The sequence below is a fragment of the Felis catus genome, chromosome C2 (assembly GCF_018350175.1).
Source record: "Felis catus isolate Fca126 chromosome C2, F.catus_Fca126_mat1.0, whole genome shotgun sequence".
NCBI lineage: Eukaryota > Metazoa > Chordata > Mammalia > Carnivora > Felidae > Felis > Felis catus.
In genome coordinates, this window is record NC_058376.1 from 1335177 (window position 1) to 1351663 (window position 16487).

The 16487-nt window shown below is 65.3% G+C and overlaps 1 protein-coding gene across 1 annotated transcript in view; it reads right to left on the reverse strand.

Annotated features, from left to right (window-relative positions):
* The window catches only part of COL18A1 (collagen type XVIII alpha 1 chain), a 91397-nt gene extending 75141 nt beyond the window's left edge, over positions 1-16256 (reverse strand). Inside the window, exons 1-2 of the mRNA XM_023238617.2 lie at positions 16123-16256; positions 15938-16032 (exon numbers count right to left, since the gene is read on the reverse strand). Coding sequence (XP_023094385.2) covers positions 15938-16032; positions 16123-16133 — 106 coding nt within the window. The 5' untranslated portion in view covers positions 16134-16256. The remainder of the gene's footprint in view (positions 1-15937; positions 16033-16122) is intronic.
* Positions 16257-16487: the final 231 nt, after the last annotated feature.

A 16487-nucleotide genomic window follows, 5' to 3' on the forward strand; every position in this document is an offset into this window, starting at 1 on the left:
CTGGGGAGCATGGGGGTCCACCGGACCCCACGGCCGCCCCCGCTGAGCCCTCCGGGATCCACCCTTCCCGTCCTGGCACCAATCCTGGGTCCCCGGCTCGTGCCTTCCCGGGAAAGGCCGGAAGGAGGACACGCCCCGGGGACCTCAGGCTTCAGGAACAGAAGCCCTGTGAGCGGCCCCATGCGTGCCACGCCGCATGCCAGGCTCCGTCCCTCCCAGGGCACCCCTCTCTCCGGGAGGCACCAAAGCTCAGGAGGCGCTGGTGAGCTGTAGCAGCCTTACGGGGCAAGTGCAGCTGAGGACCCACGAAGTCACAGGGCCACACAGGACCACACACCCGGCAGCAGACCCTAACATGAAGGTGTGTGGGCCAGAGGTGACATCGTAAACTCTTCCCAAGTGACGGTGAGGCCAAGAGCCTCCAACCACAGCCTCCGGCATCTGCGGAAAGTTCCGGGTTTGTGTCCCTGTCATTGCTTCATCCGGCAGGGAGCCCCTGCCCTGCTTTTGAGAGCACACAGCTGCTACCGGAGCCCCTGCCCTGTGACCCCCCCCCAGAGACGCCCCGAACTGATCAGCACCTGATCTCCGCCTGGAGGCCCCCAGCGACCCTGGGCTTCTCCGAGACCCCCCGGAGGAGCCTGGTACTGCCTGAGGTGACCGGAATGGACGGTCATGAGGCAGGAAGGGGGACGGACAGCCTTGGCAGGGTCAGACCTGGTCTACAGACCCACGGGAGACAAGCGGTGTCCGTGGGCTTCAGCCCCAGCAGAACCTTCCAGAGGGAGTGGCCAAGGGAGCTGGGCGAGGGTGGCACCTGTCCTTCCAAACTGCAGGCAAAAACGACACGAATCTGGCCACGGCCCCCGTGCTCTGAATTCAGGGGCACGCGTGTCGGAGTCCAGCCTTGGAGATGGGGCTCACCACCGTCACCTCCCGTGTCCTCACAGCTCAAGATGCAGAGGCCACGCTCCTCACGGGAGGGGACAGTCTCTGCAGGGGACCCCAGGCTGGCTCTGGGCCGGCCCCGGGCCGCCGCCTCCCGGGGCATCCCCAGGACGTTCCCCCGGGGTCCCCCAGCTAACACAGGCCAGAGCCGGGCCACGCTGTGCTCACCTGCAGCCCGCCCCCTCCCCAGCCTCCTTACTGCCTCTCAGGGAGAGGGACCCTGTGCCCGCCCTGCAGCCTGAGCACCATCCTCTGGGGGCAGCACGCGCTCCTGCTACAGGGCCGGCCACGGCGCCAGGGCCCCCCACACAGCAGGGCATGGTGCTCTTCAGATGCCCTGTGAACCGTAAGGGGCTAGTTGTGCCCCTGCACAGGTCAGACCAGGCGCCCGGCCCCCAGGGGGCTGTCTCTCCAGGGCCTGGTGGTGGCTGCTCACTGTCCCTGGCCTCGGTCCCTTCGCCGCCGGCCGCCGGGCCCCCCACCTGCAGACCTGGAGGGAGCCCACTCCTCGTCCACTCCAGCCTTGCTCACACTGTTCTGCCTTAGGTTCCAAATCAAAATGCCGACCAGGACCGCCTGGGGGAGCTGGGCGTGTCGAGCCACTGCCCGTGGGGACAACGCCGCCCGCAGAGCCTGGTCCCGAGATGGCCCCAGGCTGATGGCTCCACCCCGGGCAGTGGAGCCAGCAGGGAGGCACCCTCCTGCGGCCTGGGCCAGGACGAAGTTATTCTTCCAGAAAGCGGGGGTGCTCTGTCCAGCCTGACATGTTAATGTTTGACCAAGCCCAGGATAATTAACTCAGCCCTAACCTGGGTGGCTCAGGGGCCACGGAGGGGCGGGGGAGGGGACGTCTGTGCCACGAGGCAGCCAGCGCCGACCTGGGCCGACCCTGCAGAGACAGGGACTGAGCGGTCGACTGTCCTGAAGGAAGTGGAAAGTCCACACCTCCCAGCCCAGCCGAGGCAGGTGGTCCAGGCGTCTGCGGGACTGGCCCTGGGGTCCCAAGGCTGGAGGCTCCCGTGCCCTTCTCTTCAAGCCCCCTGAGCACGCTCCCAGAGGAGCAGGGGCGACAGGAGCCCCCACAGGCACCGTCACCCAGCAAGGGGCGCTCAGGGGCCTGGTGACCCCGGGACGAAAGCGGCCGTCCTCACCCCGCCACGTTCAGGGACCGGTTTCCAAACCGGGTTTGCTCTGGGGGAGAGAAAACAGTCGCACTGACAGCGGGCCATCAGTAAGACACCTAAGACCTCTCGAACCTTCTAGAAAGCACCCAGCGGGCTCCGGGAGGCTCCCCACAGGACAGCCATCTGCACCCGCACCTGGCTGGGCGGGGAGCCCGTGAGCGGTCACTGTGCCCTGAGACAGAACCCTGTGTGAGCGTGTGTGAGCACACGTGTGGCTGCGTGGGGGGCAGGTGTGCGAGCGTGCTGGGGTGGGAGGGACGGGGCACCTCCCCCTAAACGGGAGGAGCCTCGGGAACCGAGGAAGCGACCGCACGAGTGGAGTGACCAGCGGGCTCGGTACAGACACCCCCACGCATGTGGCAGTGACAGGCTTAGAAATTCCAGAGGCGCGGTCATCCCGAGCGGGCCAGCGCTCCCCGAGGCCTGTGGAGACGTTTATCTGCGCGGCGCGTCTGTTATGTCCTGCGAAAGCAGGTCCCTGGGCCTGGCGTGCCGAGCAGACCTGTAGCCTGCTTCCTGGAGCTGGCGGGAGCGTGGGTCTCCGCGTAAGGAAGGCCTCACGGGTACACGCCCCCCTGCCCCCCACCCCAGGCCACTTGGAGCCTAGACGCAGCCTGCGGGCTGTGAGCCCCGTTGCACCCTGCCAGGCCCACGGGAAGCAGGGAACGTTTCCCCATTGGGCAGCAGGATCAGCCAAGCACGGGACACTCTGGCTTCTCACCCTGGGCACTTTCCAAATTTACAGCCCACAAATTACTGCCACCTCTAAGGAACAAAGGGCTCCGGCGGACACAGACCATGGCTCCAAACCCCCAGCGTGCTGGAGCCCCCCCCCCCCCAACTGCTTCAGGGCTGGAAGGTGGGTGGAGAGGGTGCGTGCACAGCAGACTCCCACCTTGCCCCCGTCCCCGCCGAGACCCCCCCCCAACTGGCTGCACACACGGGAGTGTGGCAGGTGCTTCACCCCACCGAGACCCCAGACAGATGGCTGTCAGACAGGGGATCCCTTGCTCAGTGGGGCCTCCCTCCCTCCTGCGCCCCTTCCACGGACCACACGGCCCTGCGACGTGACAGTCCTGCGGCTCAACCAGCACCGACTCAGCAGCCCTGCTTCCTGGCCCAGCCGCCATCAAGTCCTGGGGTCAGGTGCACAGATGGTGACTCCACCAGGGTCCTGGTCCACGTGCTTGAACTCGGACAGCAGGGTCCCTTTGCAAGGGGCACTAAGCACAAGGCACGTCACGTAAGCTTTCAGTGAGGACGGATCACAAGGACTGCGAAAGTTTCCCCGGACAAAGTCCAGTCCTGCCCAGAGCCTGTCTGTCCATCTGTCCTCGAGCTGCTTGGAGGGGGTTGAGCCTCACACGCACAGGTACCGACTAACCCAGTGCAGAGTAGGAACCAGTGTGGACACCGCTGGGGGCTGGTGGCGAGCCTCACAGGTCAGTCTCGCGGTGAGGGGCGGACCCGGTGAGAAGCAGGGACGGACCGTCATCGAAGCGTCTCCAGCTCTTCCAGGAGAAAGGCAGGACCGTGCGCGCGGCCAGGCCGAAACCAGGCCACACGAGCAGGGCCCGCACGCGGCCACGCCCAGCTTCCAGCTGAGGCTCCCCCAGCCCCGGGGTCCCAGGAGCCGTGGCCCCTTCTCCCCGAGTCCTGTACCACCGTCCCCTGGTGGCCAGCCTGAGGGGAGCTTGTCTTCTCCACACGGCCCTCCATGCCATACCCCACCGCTGGCCCCAGAAGGTTCCGGAGAGCAGCAGGAGCGGACCCCGGGGGAATGCCATCCCCTCCAGCCCTAATCCTGTTGCTGGGATACTCGCAGGGGTAGAAACGAAACCATGCAGGATTAGTGTCTAGACAGCACGACCTTTCCCCTCCTTCCTAGATATAATTGGGACCCAAATCACCGGGCATCATGAGCTGAGACAGGAAAGAAAGGAGGGAGTTGTCGCGGCACCCTGTGGGGACACTCCTTTGGCACAAGGGCCATCCACCACCCGCCCCTGGGCGTGGGGGAGCTGAGGCCCTCGCGTCGTTAGCAATGGAAGAACCCAGAGGTTGAGCACCCGGCAGCCTCTCCCACTCGCAGGAAGTGGTCCCTGTGGGCCGGGCACGGGGACCCGCTCTGCCCCGTGAACGCACCCGGCAGTGCTCGGCGTCCATCCCGCCCCTGCCACGGTCTCCTGCCCCCGGGGGTCTCGGGGACCCTGTGCACTGAGAGCCTGGGGCGGCACGCGGCTGCCCCAGGACCGTGCCGTGTACATCCACCTCCATCTTTCTCCAGAAGCTGGTTCTTGGTTCTTTGCACCCACAGGAGCATCTCAACAGATGCTGTGGTCAGAACCACCAGGGCCCCCCAAACACGGGCTGGTGAGGACTCTGGGAGGGCACCCCCCCCAGCGCGACCCACACTACCAGTGGCTCAGATCTGACATTTGTCGGCTGGGACAGAAACTCCTGTGCCCGGGCCACCAACAGCCGTGTGGGCAGTTGGCCCCAGCCTCACAGGCTCCACCCAGTGGCCCTGGGAAAGCCGGAGCCCCCCCAAACTTCAGGGGCGGCCACTGGTTCCTGACATGGTACAGGCCTCTAAGGGCTGGTCCCATCCCCCACTGCGTCACGGGCCCCCCGACCCCAGCCCGAGGCACCAGAGCTCTGTCCTCTGTCATGCTCCAGACTCGGTGACGGATCGCGTGTGCCCTAAACGCAGCTTGGACAGCCCAGGACAGGGCCCGCCCATCTTCCGAGAGGAGAGGGGATGCTTGGGGACCCTGGTGGACTCGTCCATCCTTCACGGAAGACAGAGAGAACGCATCTCCATGGCAGACGGCAGACACCCAACCCGCCAGAGGGACGGTGGGAAATCCTCCCAAACCAGCATTTGGGATCCCAACGGTCATCTGTCCAGCCGCTCATGGAGTTGATGGTGCCGAGCAGGCCCGACCTGGGCGCGGCCCGGGGGGTCCACAGTCTCGTAAAGGGCCGGACGCCCGGCCCCCCGGGGCCTTGTCCCGTGAAGCCTCACGTCGGCCAGCTCTTGTATGCACATCACACCGACCTTTTCATTGAGGAAAGCGGACAGACAGACAATGGCAGACGGCCCGCACCCCTGGGCCCCTCCTTCATCTACGTAGCACACTGTGGATTTCCACTACGTGACGGGGTCACCAACACGAACGCCACACTCGTGCACGCCCTGCCCGACTCCCGGGAAACCTCCTGGGTGATGGAGGGGGCTCCCAGAGCAGAGCAGCACGGCCGGGGCCGGGGCCGTCTCGCGGTGGGGACGCGGGCAGGGCTGGGACAGAGGCCGCCACGCATCTGCCATCTGCTCTCCTGCAGAGACTTCTCCCGGTGCCAGTCGGCACTTCCACAGAGCCCACCTGCGGCCCCCGCGGCCCAGCGTGACAGACGGGACACGGGCGGCTCCTGGGTGAGCCAGGAGTGAAGCCTTTGGGGGCAAGGCGGCAGACGCGACCCCTGAGAGAGGGCACGGAGCACGCGGGACTGCACGGACGGGGGCGGCAGGCCTGGTGGGACCCCGACTCCGCACGGACCGGCAGACACACGCAGCAGGGCGCCTGTAGCCACAGGCCCAAGCAGGGAGGGCGGCCCCGTGACCCACAGGGCACGCAGTGGGGGCTCACCGCCACAGGACGGGCACAGCCCCGGCAGGAGGAAGACAGACGTGGGGTCCCGGGCGAATAGGAAAGGAGCTGAGTGCAGCGGGAGGGTCTCCCGAGGACCCCGCCCCCCCGTCTCTGTGTCCCCCCTGGGTTCCAGAAGCTCGGACTCGGGGAGCGAAGAAATCACAATCCGCTGGGTGCGGGCGGCCCCGCCGAGTTTCGGGGCTGCTTGTGAGTGACCCCCGCACACACAGTCCTGAGCGCGACCAACCAGGAGAGCAGAAGCTCCCTTTCATTCCAGAGCCCTTTCCGGAAGCACGGCAAGGAGGCAGGGTGCTCCTGCTGGAGTGAAGGAGACGTCACACGAGCCTCCACACCCCGAAGTGAGAGCGCCCGAAAGGACCCGTAAGCCCTGCGGCGCGAATCAGTGCAACTTACGAGCACAGGACTGCCGCCCGTCAGCCGAGGGGCCTGGGCAACACGGGGAAACTGAGGCGAGACACGGTTTTTCCGGGGCAGCTGCTGTGCATCTCCAGTCCACTGGGTGGGCGTGGGCTGCAGAGTTCAACAAGGGAGGGTCTGCTAACCAGTTAGGACCAAAAACCAATTTAACTAGTCCTTAGGCCGCTGAGCACAGGTCGGAAGCTGGGACCAGACGGCAGGGGAGGAATGCGGCCGCCAGTCCCCAGGGACCTCGGACTTGGGGCTTCAGGCTTCCCATTTTATGAAGAAAGGCCGCCCTGGGGAGGAACTTCACACCCTCCCCGCAGGTTGGGCCAGGAAGCCCCATCCTCTGGCCAGCACGGGTTGCCCCCGACCTGAGGCCCCCCACTTCTGAGAGCCAGCGGGTACGGCAGTCCCCAGCCCCTCCCCACAGGATGCAGAGCCAGGCCTGGGGGGGGTGCTCTCCCTGCCTGGACACCCCCCACATTTGCTCACCGTGTGAGCTCCCAGAGAAGGCCACCGGGCCAAAGAACAGGGGAACGTCGCCCAGTACTCGCAAGCAAATGATGGGGTGACACGAGGGTGTGGCTGGCGTGGCCCTTTCCCCCAGCGAACCAGCCCGGCCAGCCCGCACCCGCCCCCCACCAGGCCTCCGGGCGCTCTGGGTAATGGAGGCAGCAGCGTCTGGATGGTCTGGGGCTCTGGAGCGGCAGGCAGGGGCTACCAGCCTGCTTGGCACACACCTGGACAGCCTTCTTTCAACAGCAGGGCTGGGGCGGGAGGGCCCTCAGGCCCCACGAGACCCGGCCCCCGGCCCTCTGCCCTCGAGTCCAGCTCTGGCTCTGCCCAGGGCACCTGGGAGTTGTGCTGGGGCCTGAGGCAGGAAGGACCGTCACCTTGGGCGTCTCTGTAGGGAGCCCGCGCCCAGGGGGCCCGAGGGGCAGGAAGCACATTCCGGCCCCCCCTCCCCCCACACAGGTGGGGGACCAAGGCCTTGAACGTATCAGGGTCTTTTTTACAGATGAGAGGCCTTTGCAATGACCACAATCCCACCCCCTTCAGTGACCCAATGACGGCTGTGCCGTGTTCTGTAGCTGTTGCGACAAAGCTGTGGTGACAGAACAGCACATGCGTATTTTCTTAACAGTCAGAAGTCAGCACGACCGGGCTCCCTTCCGGAAGCTCCAGCAGAGTCCGCTTCCTGCCTTGTCCAGCCTCCAGAGGCACCCACGCCCCTCGGCTCGTGGCCCCTCGGCCGCCCGCATGGCCAGTGGTGCCCAGTCCCTTCCCCGCCCCCTCCCTCCGACCGCCGCCCTGCCTCCACGGCCCCGTGTCCCGACTCTGCCCCCCACCACCCTGCCTCCCCTGTCCTCGTCAGGACACTAGGGTTACACATAGCCCCCGCTCCCCCCCAGAGCCCTGTCCCCCCGTCGAGGGCCTTAACACACCCACACGCTCCTTCCCACTACGCACGGCAGCGTTCACACGTTCTGCGGACGGGACATGGGTGTCTCTGGAGACTGTCACTCGCTGGGCAACGTATGCCATGGGAAGCAGAAGATAAATGAGTCTTAAACGTGGGGACGTTAGGTGTCCAGAATGCCATCTGTCCTCTCACGGGCGGGCGGGGCTGTTCCCTGGCCCGGGGTCGGGGCCGCGGGGAGGGGGGCCCAAGTCTGTTTAAAATGTCAGATCGCCCCATGATGACACATAAGTCTGTGTTAGGATGGTGCTTTCTTCCATCCGGTTCCAAACCTCCAGCGGCATTCTTAATTATTTTCACAACGCAAGGCTATGAGTGTGGAACATCGTGGACTCTGAGTCAGCCCTGGCCCTGGGGGTGGAGGCTCCTTTTAGCCAGAAAACAGGAAGATCCAGGCTGCATCAGGCTGGGTCCCCCTGAGTACCGTGGGGAGACAAGACTGAAATGCCAGGGCCCAAGACGACCAGAGGTCACCGCCACCATTGTCTGCTACAGCGGGCGTGTCGTGACCCCACAGCATGACGACGATTAGCCTCAGACCCAGAGAAGGGACCCAAGCCACGGCCAGGACCTTGCAGCAGGGCAGGAGGGCCTGGGGCCCCAGGGGGCACCTGGACTCAGAGGGGTCCCTCCTCCTCCTGGAGGCCAAGAGGCTCGGAGGGCGGAAACGGTTCAGCACCAGGCACAGACTTGCTTAGGGTGGCGAGAAGCTCTTCCGTTGAAACAATTATTTATGTTAGAAAAAGCCCCTCCCAGCTCCCAGCTGGCTCCAGGGGGCACCTGCCCGCCTCCAATCCCCCCTAGAGGATTTCCCAGGGGGCCTGCAGGTGTCCAAACCGGGGGGCCTACAGGGCAGCCCTGGGGCGAAGGCAGCGGTGTGTGAATTCCCAGGGGACTTCACCTTCCTGGGGAGCCAGGGCAGGGGAGAGGCCCAAAGGTGAGCGCGGTGAGCTCAGGCCGAGATGACAAGACAGGAAGGGGCTGAACGTTCCCCTGCCCGCTCCCCAGACGGCACTCCATCAGGCTTGGTCCAGATTTACAAGCACAGACGGGCCCTGGTCCAGGAAGCTCGCTGGCTCACGAGGAACAAGAGACCGTCTCAGCAGGAGGATTTTTTTCAAAATACAGCAGCACGGGAACAAGATCCGACAAGCAGAGGCAGGTCAGCGGCCCCGAGCCCTCGGAGGGGACATGCGGGTGGGCGTGGCGGCCAGGGCGGGCACGTTGGGAGGGCTGGGGGGAGTGGGAGACTCTAATAGACTCGATCGCTTCAGCAGACACAGCCCACCTTCTGGTAAGAAACGCAGAACTACATCCTGCTCTCGATGCACACCAGTCCCTCCTTCCAGGCCCCTCCAGACTCCCGGGTGGAAGCCATCCCCACTGCGGTCCCCTGGGCCCAGCGAGGCGTCATCAGACACATCCCAGAAAGCTGACATGCGACGTGCACTCAATGAAGGAATGTCCCACTAAACCCCACAGAGCCCCACTGTCCTCCCCACTGTCCCAGGTCAGACCCAGAGGCACAGAGAGGGTGAGTAACCTGTCCAAGGTCACACAGCACTCAGGGTCAGTGCTGCAATGAACACCTGGGGCCTGGGCTCTCAACCATCGCCGTAAACGGGGTCCCACCCACAAAGGCAAAGTGGACAGCCAGGCCACCCACCCGCCAGCTGCAACAGTCCAGGATTGAGTGACTCTGTAATAGCTTTCTCCAAGGACTAGCTAGCCCCAAGTCCATGCCCACGAAGGCAGAGTAAAGACAGCACCAGCTCACATGAAGCACGTGGCCCTCCCACGTGCACTGGTTACGGCCTTGGACACCTTTACCCACAGAATCCCCACTACTTCTCCTATCCCTGCTGTACGGACGAGCCCGGTGTGGTCCCCGAGCGGTGCCGTCCAACTAGAAGAACAGGCCATAAAAATTAGGGAAAAAATAACCCCGTGCCTCAAGAAACACCACGTCCCCACTTAGGGCCGACCTCAAAGCAGGAAACGCACCACGTGCTCCCATCTGCAGCAGACGGAGCGAGCAGACAGAAGCGACGAGGGGACCGGGCACCACAGAGCACCGGACACCAGGGGCAACCCGGCGGCAGCCAGCCCACCCACCTCGCTAGCAACCGAAAACTCGCAGACTGGGACACTGACGTGACTTCTTCCCGTTTATCAAATTAGCAAGACTCTCAAAGTGACAGTGCACAGAGCCGGACAGCCGCTCGTCTGGAGGGACGCCCCCCGCCCCCCCCCCACCCCACCCCCCCCCGCCAAGGGGCTCACGCTCAGCCCCAACACAGCCCCGACTCAGTCCCAACCACAGCCCCAACCACTGCCCTGCACTCAGCCCCAACCACAGCCCCCCAACTCAGCCCCAACCACAGCCCTGCACTCAGCCCTGCACTCAGCCCCACACTCAGCCCCAACCACTGCCCTGCACTCAGCCCCAACCACAGCCCTGCACTCAGCCCTGCACTCAGCGCTGCACTCAGCCCCACACTCAGCCCTGCACTCAGCCCCACACTCAACCCCAACCACTGCCCTGCACTCAGCCCCAACCACAGACCCGCACTCAGCCCTGCACTCAGCCCCAGCGCGGGCCAGCTCTAGAGGTGACAACACAGAGCGCTAAACGAAGCTCTTTCCTGCCTCGGGATGGAGGTCCCAGCTGGGGAGGCACTTGGGGGCTAACCTCTGTGTCTTTCTCGGCAGGCAGGGTGCCTTGCATACAGAAGGTGCTCAAAAATGCACACGGGAGGGAGGAAGTCACTCGATGAATGGACAAGAGGCTAGGTGGCTGGGCTCACCCGGACGGACCCAGTAGAGTGACCAGCAGGGCCTTGGCACCCAGTGACTCCCAGCCCTGGACCACCCAGAGGCAAGTAAGCTTTCCGAGGTCCCGCACTGATGCCAACCCCCCACCCTCAGCCCCCAGACCCCCAGCAGGGAAGCGGCCCACTGGACGGGTTGGGTCTCTGCCACCCAGAGGGCCCGCCAAGGGATCTGGGAACGTTACTCCTCTCCCCACATGCCCCCTGCCTGCCCTTCCCAACAGCACAGGGTGGGGACCACACTCTCCACCAGGTACTGAATCCATGATTCCTTCCAAGGTGAGGTCCCTGGTTGGATAAATGGAAATGTGGAGAAAGGTCTCCCTTTGTCCTGGAGGTCTGGGGCGCCTGGGTCAGGTCCCTGCAGAGGTGCGGCCAGCCTCCCGCTCCCGAGCAGAGGAACCCGCGGCTCACGTTCCCAGGACGGCGACACTTGCTTTGCACAGGTAGGCGCCAAGGGGTGAAGCCGCCGTTGAGCCGCGCCCTCCCTGCACCGCCTTCACGCCAGCCCAAGTCACCCAGAAAGAGAAGGACACCTCTTGCCACACGCGGGTCCTGTGGCTCAAACCCAGGTCCTGCCACCAGAGGAGCAACCAAGGTCCCATGCCACATCTCATCCCATCTCCTGGCCTGACGTCCCCCCCCCCCCCCCAGCCTCTGGCTCTGGCCCGACGTCCAATCCGAGGAAACGCCCTGAGAAGGTCAACCTGACCCCACAGGCAGTGCCGTCCCCCACCCCAAAGCCTCCTGGTCCTCCAGAAACCAGGCGTGGCCTAAAGCCTCATCACCACCTAGCTCAGTGCGGGGAGCCCCTGCCTTGCCCTGGTCACAGGGGCTCAATCAGCCCAGAGTGACCCCGCGCGCTGGCACAAAATCCCAAAACGACGTACGCGCCTGCGAACAGGTTCTCCTTTCTGGGGCTCTCGCGAAGCAGCCAGGGAGGCCGTGCTGGGGAGGCAGGCGGAGCGCAGGACCGGCCTGCAACCCCGCGTGTCATCTGACTCAGCACTTCTGTGATCAAAAGCTCCTTCCGACAGCCCGTCTGCCCGGGCCCAGACCCCCCGGTCCGGATCATCACCCCTCGTCCGGCCACGGCTGAGCCTCTGCGCACCCCCCGCACACGCCGGGCAGTGTGGGGGGCGGGACGCAGAGGGCCCGGTGCAGCGCGAGGACGTGGTGTGTGGCCTAAAGACGGTTTATAACACGACGACGTGCGCTCACGGCACTTGGAAAGAGCAGCTCTTCCTGCACAGGTGAGGGGAGGGACCCCAGGCGTGGAGCGGGGTGGGGCACGGGGGGCCGAGGGCCTGGCGCGGGGCTAGTCCCAGGCCCTGAACCACCGGGAGGGGAGGCCACGGAGGCTCAGAGTACACTGGAGTCATTCGGAGCCACCACCGCCAAAGTGAATAATCTCAGAAGCACACCAAACAGGTTTTTGGATTCCCCACTGTTTTACCCGCCCCCCCCTCCCCCCCAAGGACAGCATCGGGTTTCTGTGAGTTTTCCGTGTCGGGTCCTGTGACATCCACTTGTATCGGCTGAGCCTGGAGCCTGGTTCCCTGGAGAGGGGTCCCCATGTCAGGGCACCCGGTCTGGCTCTCCCTCACAGAACGGTGACCCAGAGCCGCAGGGAGCCGACAGCAGAGCTAACATGGGTGACCGGAGCTGCCGATGGGCCTGTGCCGCGGGCAGCGGCCGGCCCACGGCAGGCAGAGCGGGGCTGGGGCTGCTCGTCAACCACAGTGGGCAGCTAGGCCGACCCACACCCTCACCTGATCCCTGAGAGCTGGCGGCCACCCCCCCATCCTGGACCCCACCCCTCGGTGGACCAGCCCTTCCCCGCGGGCCTCAGGCCACAAGAGAGGGTGAGGCTCACTGGACATCGCGTCACGAGATGGGTTTTGCCCCGTTTCACCCCTCACCAGCTGGAAGGCACCAGGGCGGCCTAGGGTCCCCAGTGCGTGTTCATCACCAGGCCCCGCAGGGTCCCAGCGTGCCCTGACCTCCCGCGTGGAGAACCTAATGGATCGCCTTCGGGGGGTGGGTGGACAGCACCTTCCTGAAGAGCAGCAGCTAGGCCAGCAACGCGGCCCCGTGTGGACGCTGAGCACAGGGGCGTCACCGAGACTCCTCCCTTGGGCGACACACGACTGCAGTTGCCCCTCCCAGCCTGGCTGCCCCTTTGGCCCTGGGGCTGTCCTGGGGGCAGCATCAGTGCTCACCCCAGACACGGAGGGGGCGGGATACCCCACCCAGGGCCCCTCCAGCTCCCCCAGTGGCCCAGAGAACCAAGCCTTTTCAACACTTTGGGAGGAACTAGAGCACTAGTGTGTGCACACACGCGTGTGCACACGCACGCGTGCGAGTGTGGGCTGTGTGTGCCTGCATGCGAGTGTGGGGTGCGTGTGCCTGCGTACATGCATGTGCACGTGAGTGTATGTGTGCGCGTATGTGTTTGTGATACATGCACACGCGTCCATGTGTGTATGCACACGCATTTGTGCGTGCATGCACCCTGACATGTAAGCACCTTCTCTAAGGTGAAGCGAGGGGGGCAGGGCTCTCGGGCGCCCTCACTCCGGGTGGGGTCAGTGTCACTCCTTCTAGGTTTTCTTGCACAGGACTTTCCCCTCTCCTCCTTCTTTTAAAGGAAAACAGGAGTACCCTGAAAAACGAGTTCTGCAGAAATTCAAAACTATCTTATGAAGTTCTGCACCTGAACCCTGAAGACTCCCCGGCAGATGAGAGGACCAGGCCCTAAACACAGGCTGCTCTGGGCCGAGCATTTCCCACCTGCTTGGGCCCAACAGTTACCGTGTGAGGTACTGTGTCCTCAGGATGACGGACGCTCAAAGACCCTGGGGCCCACAGGGTGTCGGCTGTGTCTTCTTCAAACCCAGGCCCCTTGTAGGGCCACCGAGGGACCGTGAGCTTCGTGTGCGAGCCCAAGTGGTGACAAGGGGTGGGACCCATGGGCTGAGGGCAGGGCGACGTCTGACAGAGCCAGATGCCAAGGCCAGAGACAAGAGGCGTGGATGGAGACCAGGGTCCTGGAGACCCTGCGAACGCCTGCCACACTCGGTCCTTGTCCACAGCCCTGACTCGTGACTCACAAACACTTCCGAATGTCCACAGCCATCTGGCCCACGTGAGTCCACACCCCGCCCCCCCCCCCCCCCCCCCCCCCAGGAGAGCAGGCCTGCCGACAGCACTGAGCTCCGGGGTCACAGATGGCTCGGCCCACAGTGCCACCAGGTTTCTAGTTACGGGGGAATGCACAAACCATTTAACAGCATCAGAATCACGACCAACCCTTAGACAAAACAGCGGGAGGCTCTCCTCTGGGAGGGAAGGGTCAGGTGCAGCAGAGACGTGGAAAAATGCATCATTTTTGGTCAGAAAAAAATGTGCGAATCAGCAAACCGGGCCTCAACCTTTAATTCCCCAGGATGATTTTAAAGGGTTTCTAGAAGAAATTGAGCCTCTGCTAAATTAGGATTTCACACACATTAGCTCTTCTCCAGTAACACCCAGAGGGGGCGATTATTATCCCATTTCAAGGGGACTTAGTCCCAGCCGGGAGGAACCCGCGTTCCCGCTGAGCCGGCTTCCTGCTTTAACCTCCAGAGTGAGAAAAGGCTGAGCTCCATCGGCGGTCTTCCTTCCTCCCCAGAGGATCTGAGACTGCGGCGACCTCACTGCAGCCACAGTAGCGGGCAGAAGACCCAGCAGGTTCCCCACCGTCACTACCCTCAGAACCCCCAAGTCCACCTTACACCCCACCCTTAGAGCTCAAGATCGCAGCTCCCCAAAGCTTACTGACATAACATTATATTGTTTCCACTCTACGGCCAACAGCCAGCAACCTGGATTACAGACTTGATTACAAAGTTTCATAAACTGGGGGCTGGGAACTCCAGGGTCAGATTATAGAAGAGGCGCCAGGCTTACAAATTCCAGCACTTGCGGCCCTGGTCTGGTCCCTGTGCGCACACGGTGCAGCCCAGGGGACGGTCCCTGAAGCCAGGAGGGTGGTTGGTAAGAACCGGGGACAGGAAGGGGTGTGGAGACAAACTTGTCCCCTAAAAGGAGAGGGAGTTAACCCAGAGTTAACCCAGCTGGGGAACAAACAGGTGCTCCCTGCAGAGCTAGTCATGAGCGGTTACTTTTTAAAAAGGTCTCTGCTGCTGTGTAACCTGGTGACTCCACCATCTGGAAACAATGAAACAAACTATTATCTTCCTCTCTCTCCAGGCCCGACCCTCCTTCCTGGCCAGCTGCGGCCAGCAGGTGTGTTGCTGCCCCGTGATCGCAGTCAACATTCTCCCACTTTCCCTCCGACCTGGAGAAGAGGGCGGCACGCACGGCATTCCACTTCCACCTGTGACAAAACGCCGGGCTCTCTCGGGGTGGGGGGGGCTCCCCCCTTCCTCCCGCGCCACCTCCTCCCGGCCTTTGTTGGGCCAGTTGGGAAGACGACCTGGCCGACCGCGTGGCAGGGGCCGGGGTCCCGGAGCTGGCGGCACAGGCGGTCTGAGGGCGGCTGGAACAGCGTCCCTGCGCACGGGCTGCGGCCCACGCGGGAAAAGCCGCGGGTGCCGGCCAAGCCCTGGGCTTCTGAGCATTGTTCCCGGCCACGGCCGGCGCTGGCGCTCGGCCGCATCAAAGGGGACCGCGCGCAACCCGACACCCTGGCGGGCGCGGGGACAGAGGCCTGGCGGCCCCGGCGGCGCACAAAGGCTGGCCCTGGGAAATCCGGGCAGTTTCGCCTCAACAGGTTGGAAACCGACGACGGCGGCGCTCGGCTCTGCAGCGCCTGCCCCAGAGACCTGCCGGAGCCCGCGCGGTCACTCCCAGGCCCGGGGGCGCGACCCACTGCGGCCGTGCTGGCGCCGGGAGGGACGAGCCTGGTGACGGTGACACAGGCCCGGCGGGCCGGCGGCTGCTGACCTGCGTCTCCGGAGCCCGTGCGCGTTGACCGGCCGCCACCGCGACCACGGCCCGGGCCCCTCGTTGGCCCTCGGCCGGCAGCGCGGTCCGCCAAGCGCGCCAACCTCCCGGCGGAGTCGCCAAGTTTGGTCAGGACGCCAGGGGCTCGGGGACCGGACGGTCCGCACTGCCCTCGGCCCAGCCCGGTCTCGGCCCCGCGGCGCGCCGCCCAAGAATGAATGGCCGACGCAGGACACTCGGGACACACGGCCTCGGCCTGACCCCGTCCCCCTCCGCTCGCCCCCCGCCCGCCACCTGCGCGCGTGGGAGGAGCCGGGCGGCCTCCCGGGAACCAAGCCGAGATGCGCTGGGGGTGAGGCCGCCGCCGCCTGGACCGGCCGGAGACTCGCACGAAGCGCGGATGGCGGGGGACCGGTCCGGGAAACCAACCTTCGCGTCCCCCCTCCCCCCGCTGCCCCCGGGTCTTACCTGGGTCCGCGGAGGCCGCGCGGACCCCGAGCAGCAGGACCAGGGGGGCGAGCACGTCCAGGAAGCTCCGCGGCCGCGGCCGCAGCCAGGGCCACCTGCGGGCGACAGGCCACAGGTCACAGGTTAGGGCGCCGCGCGCCTCCACCGCCCGCCCGTGCGCCCCGCTGCCCCTGCCCACCCCGCACCTCGGCGCCATGCTCGGCCGGCCGGACCGTCAGCGCCGCGGATGCTGCGGGCTCCGCAGCGGTGCGCCCTCGGCCAGCCGCGCTCCGGCCGCAGGGGACGGACAGGGGCGGGGCGGGGCGGGGCGGTGGGCCGGGGGCGCCGGGACGGGCAGCGGCGGGGCGGGGCGCGGGGGCGGGGCTCGGGGGACCGGCTGGGACGAGGCGGGGACCTAGTGGGGCGGAGCCATGGGCGGCTGGGGGCGGTGTGACGGGCAGGGGAGGAGCGGGGACCCGGCGGGGCGGGGCCGGGGGCGCGGGGACCCGCAGGGGAGGAGCCGGGACCCGGCGGGGTGCGGGGTCGCGGGGCGCCGGGTCGGACCGGGGTG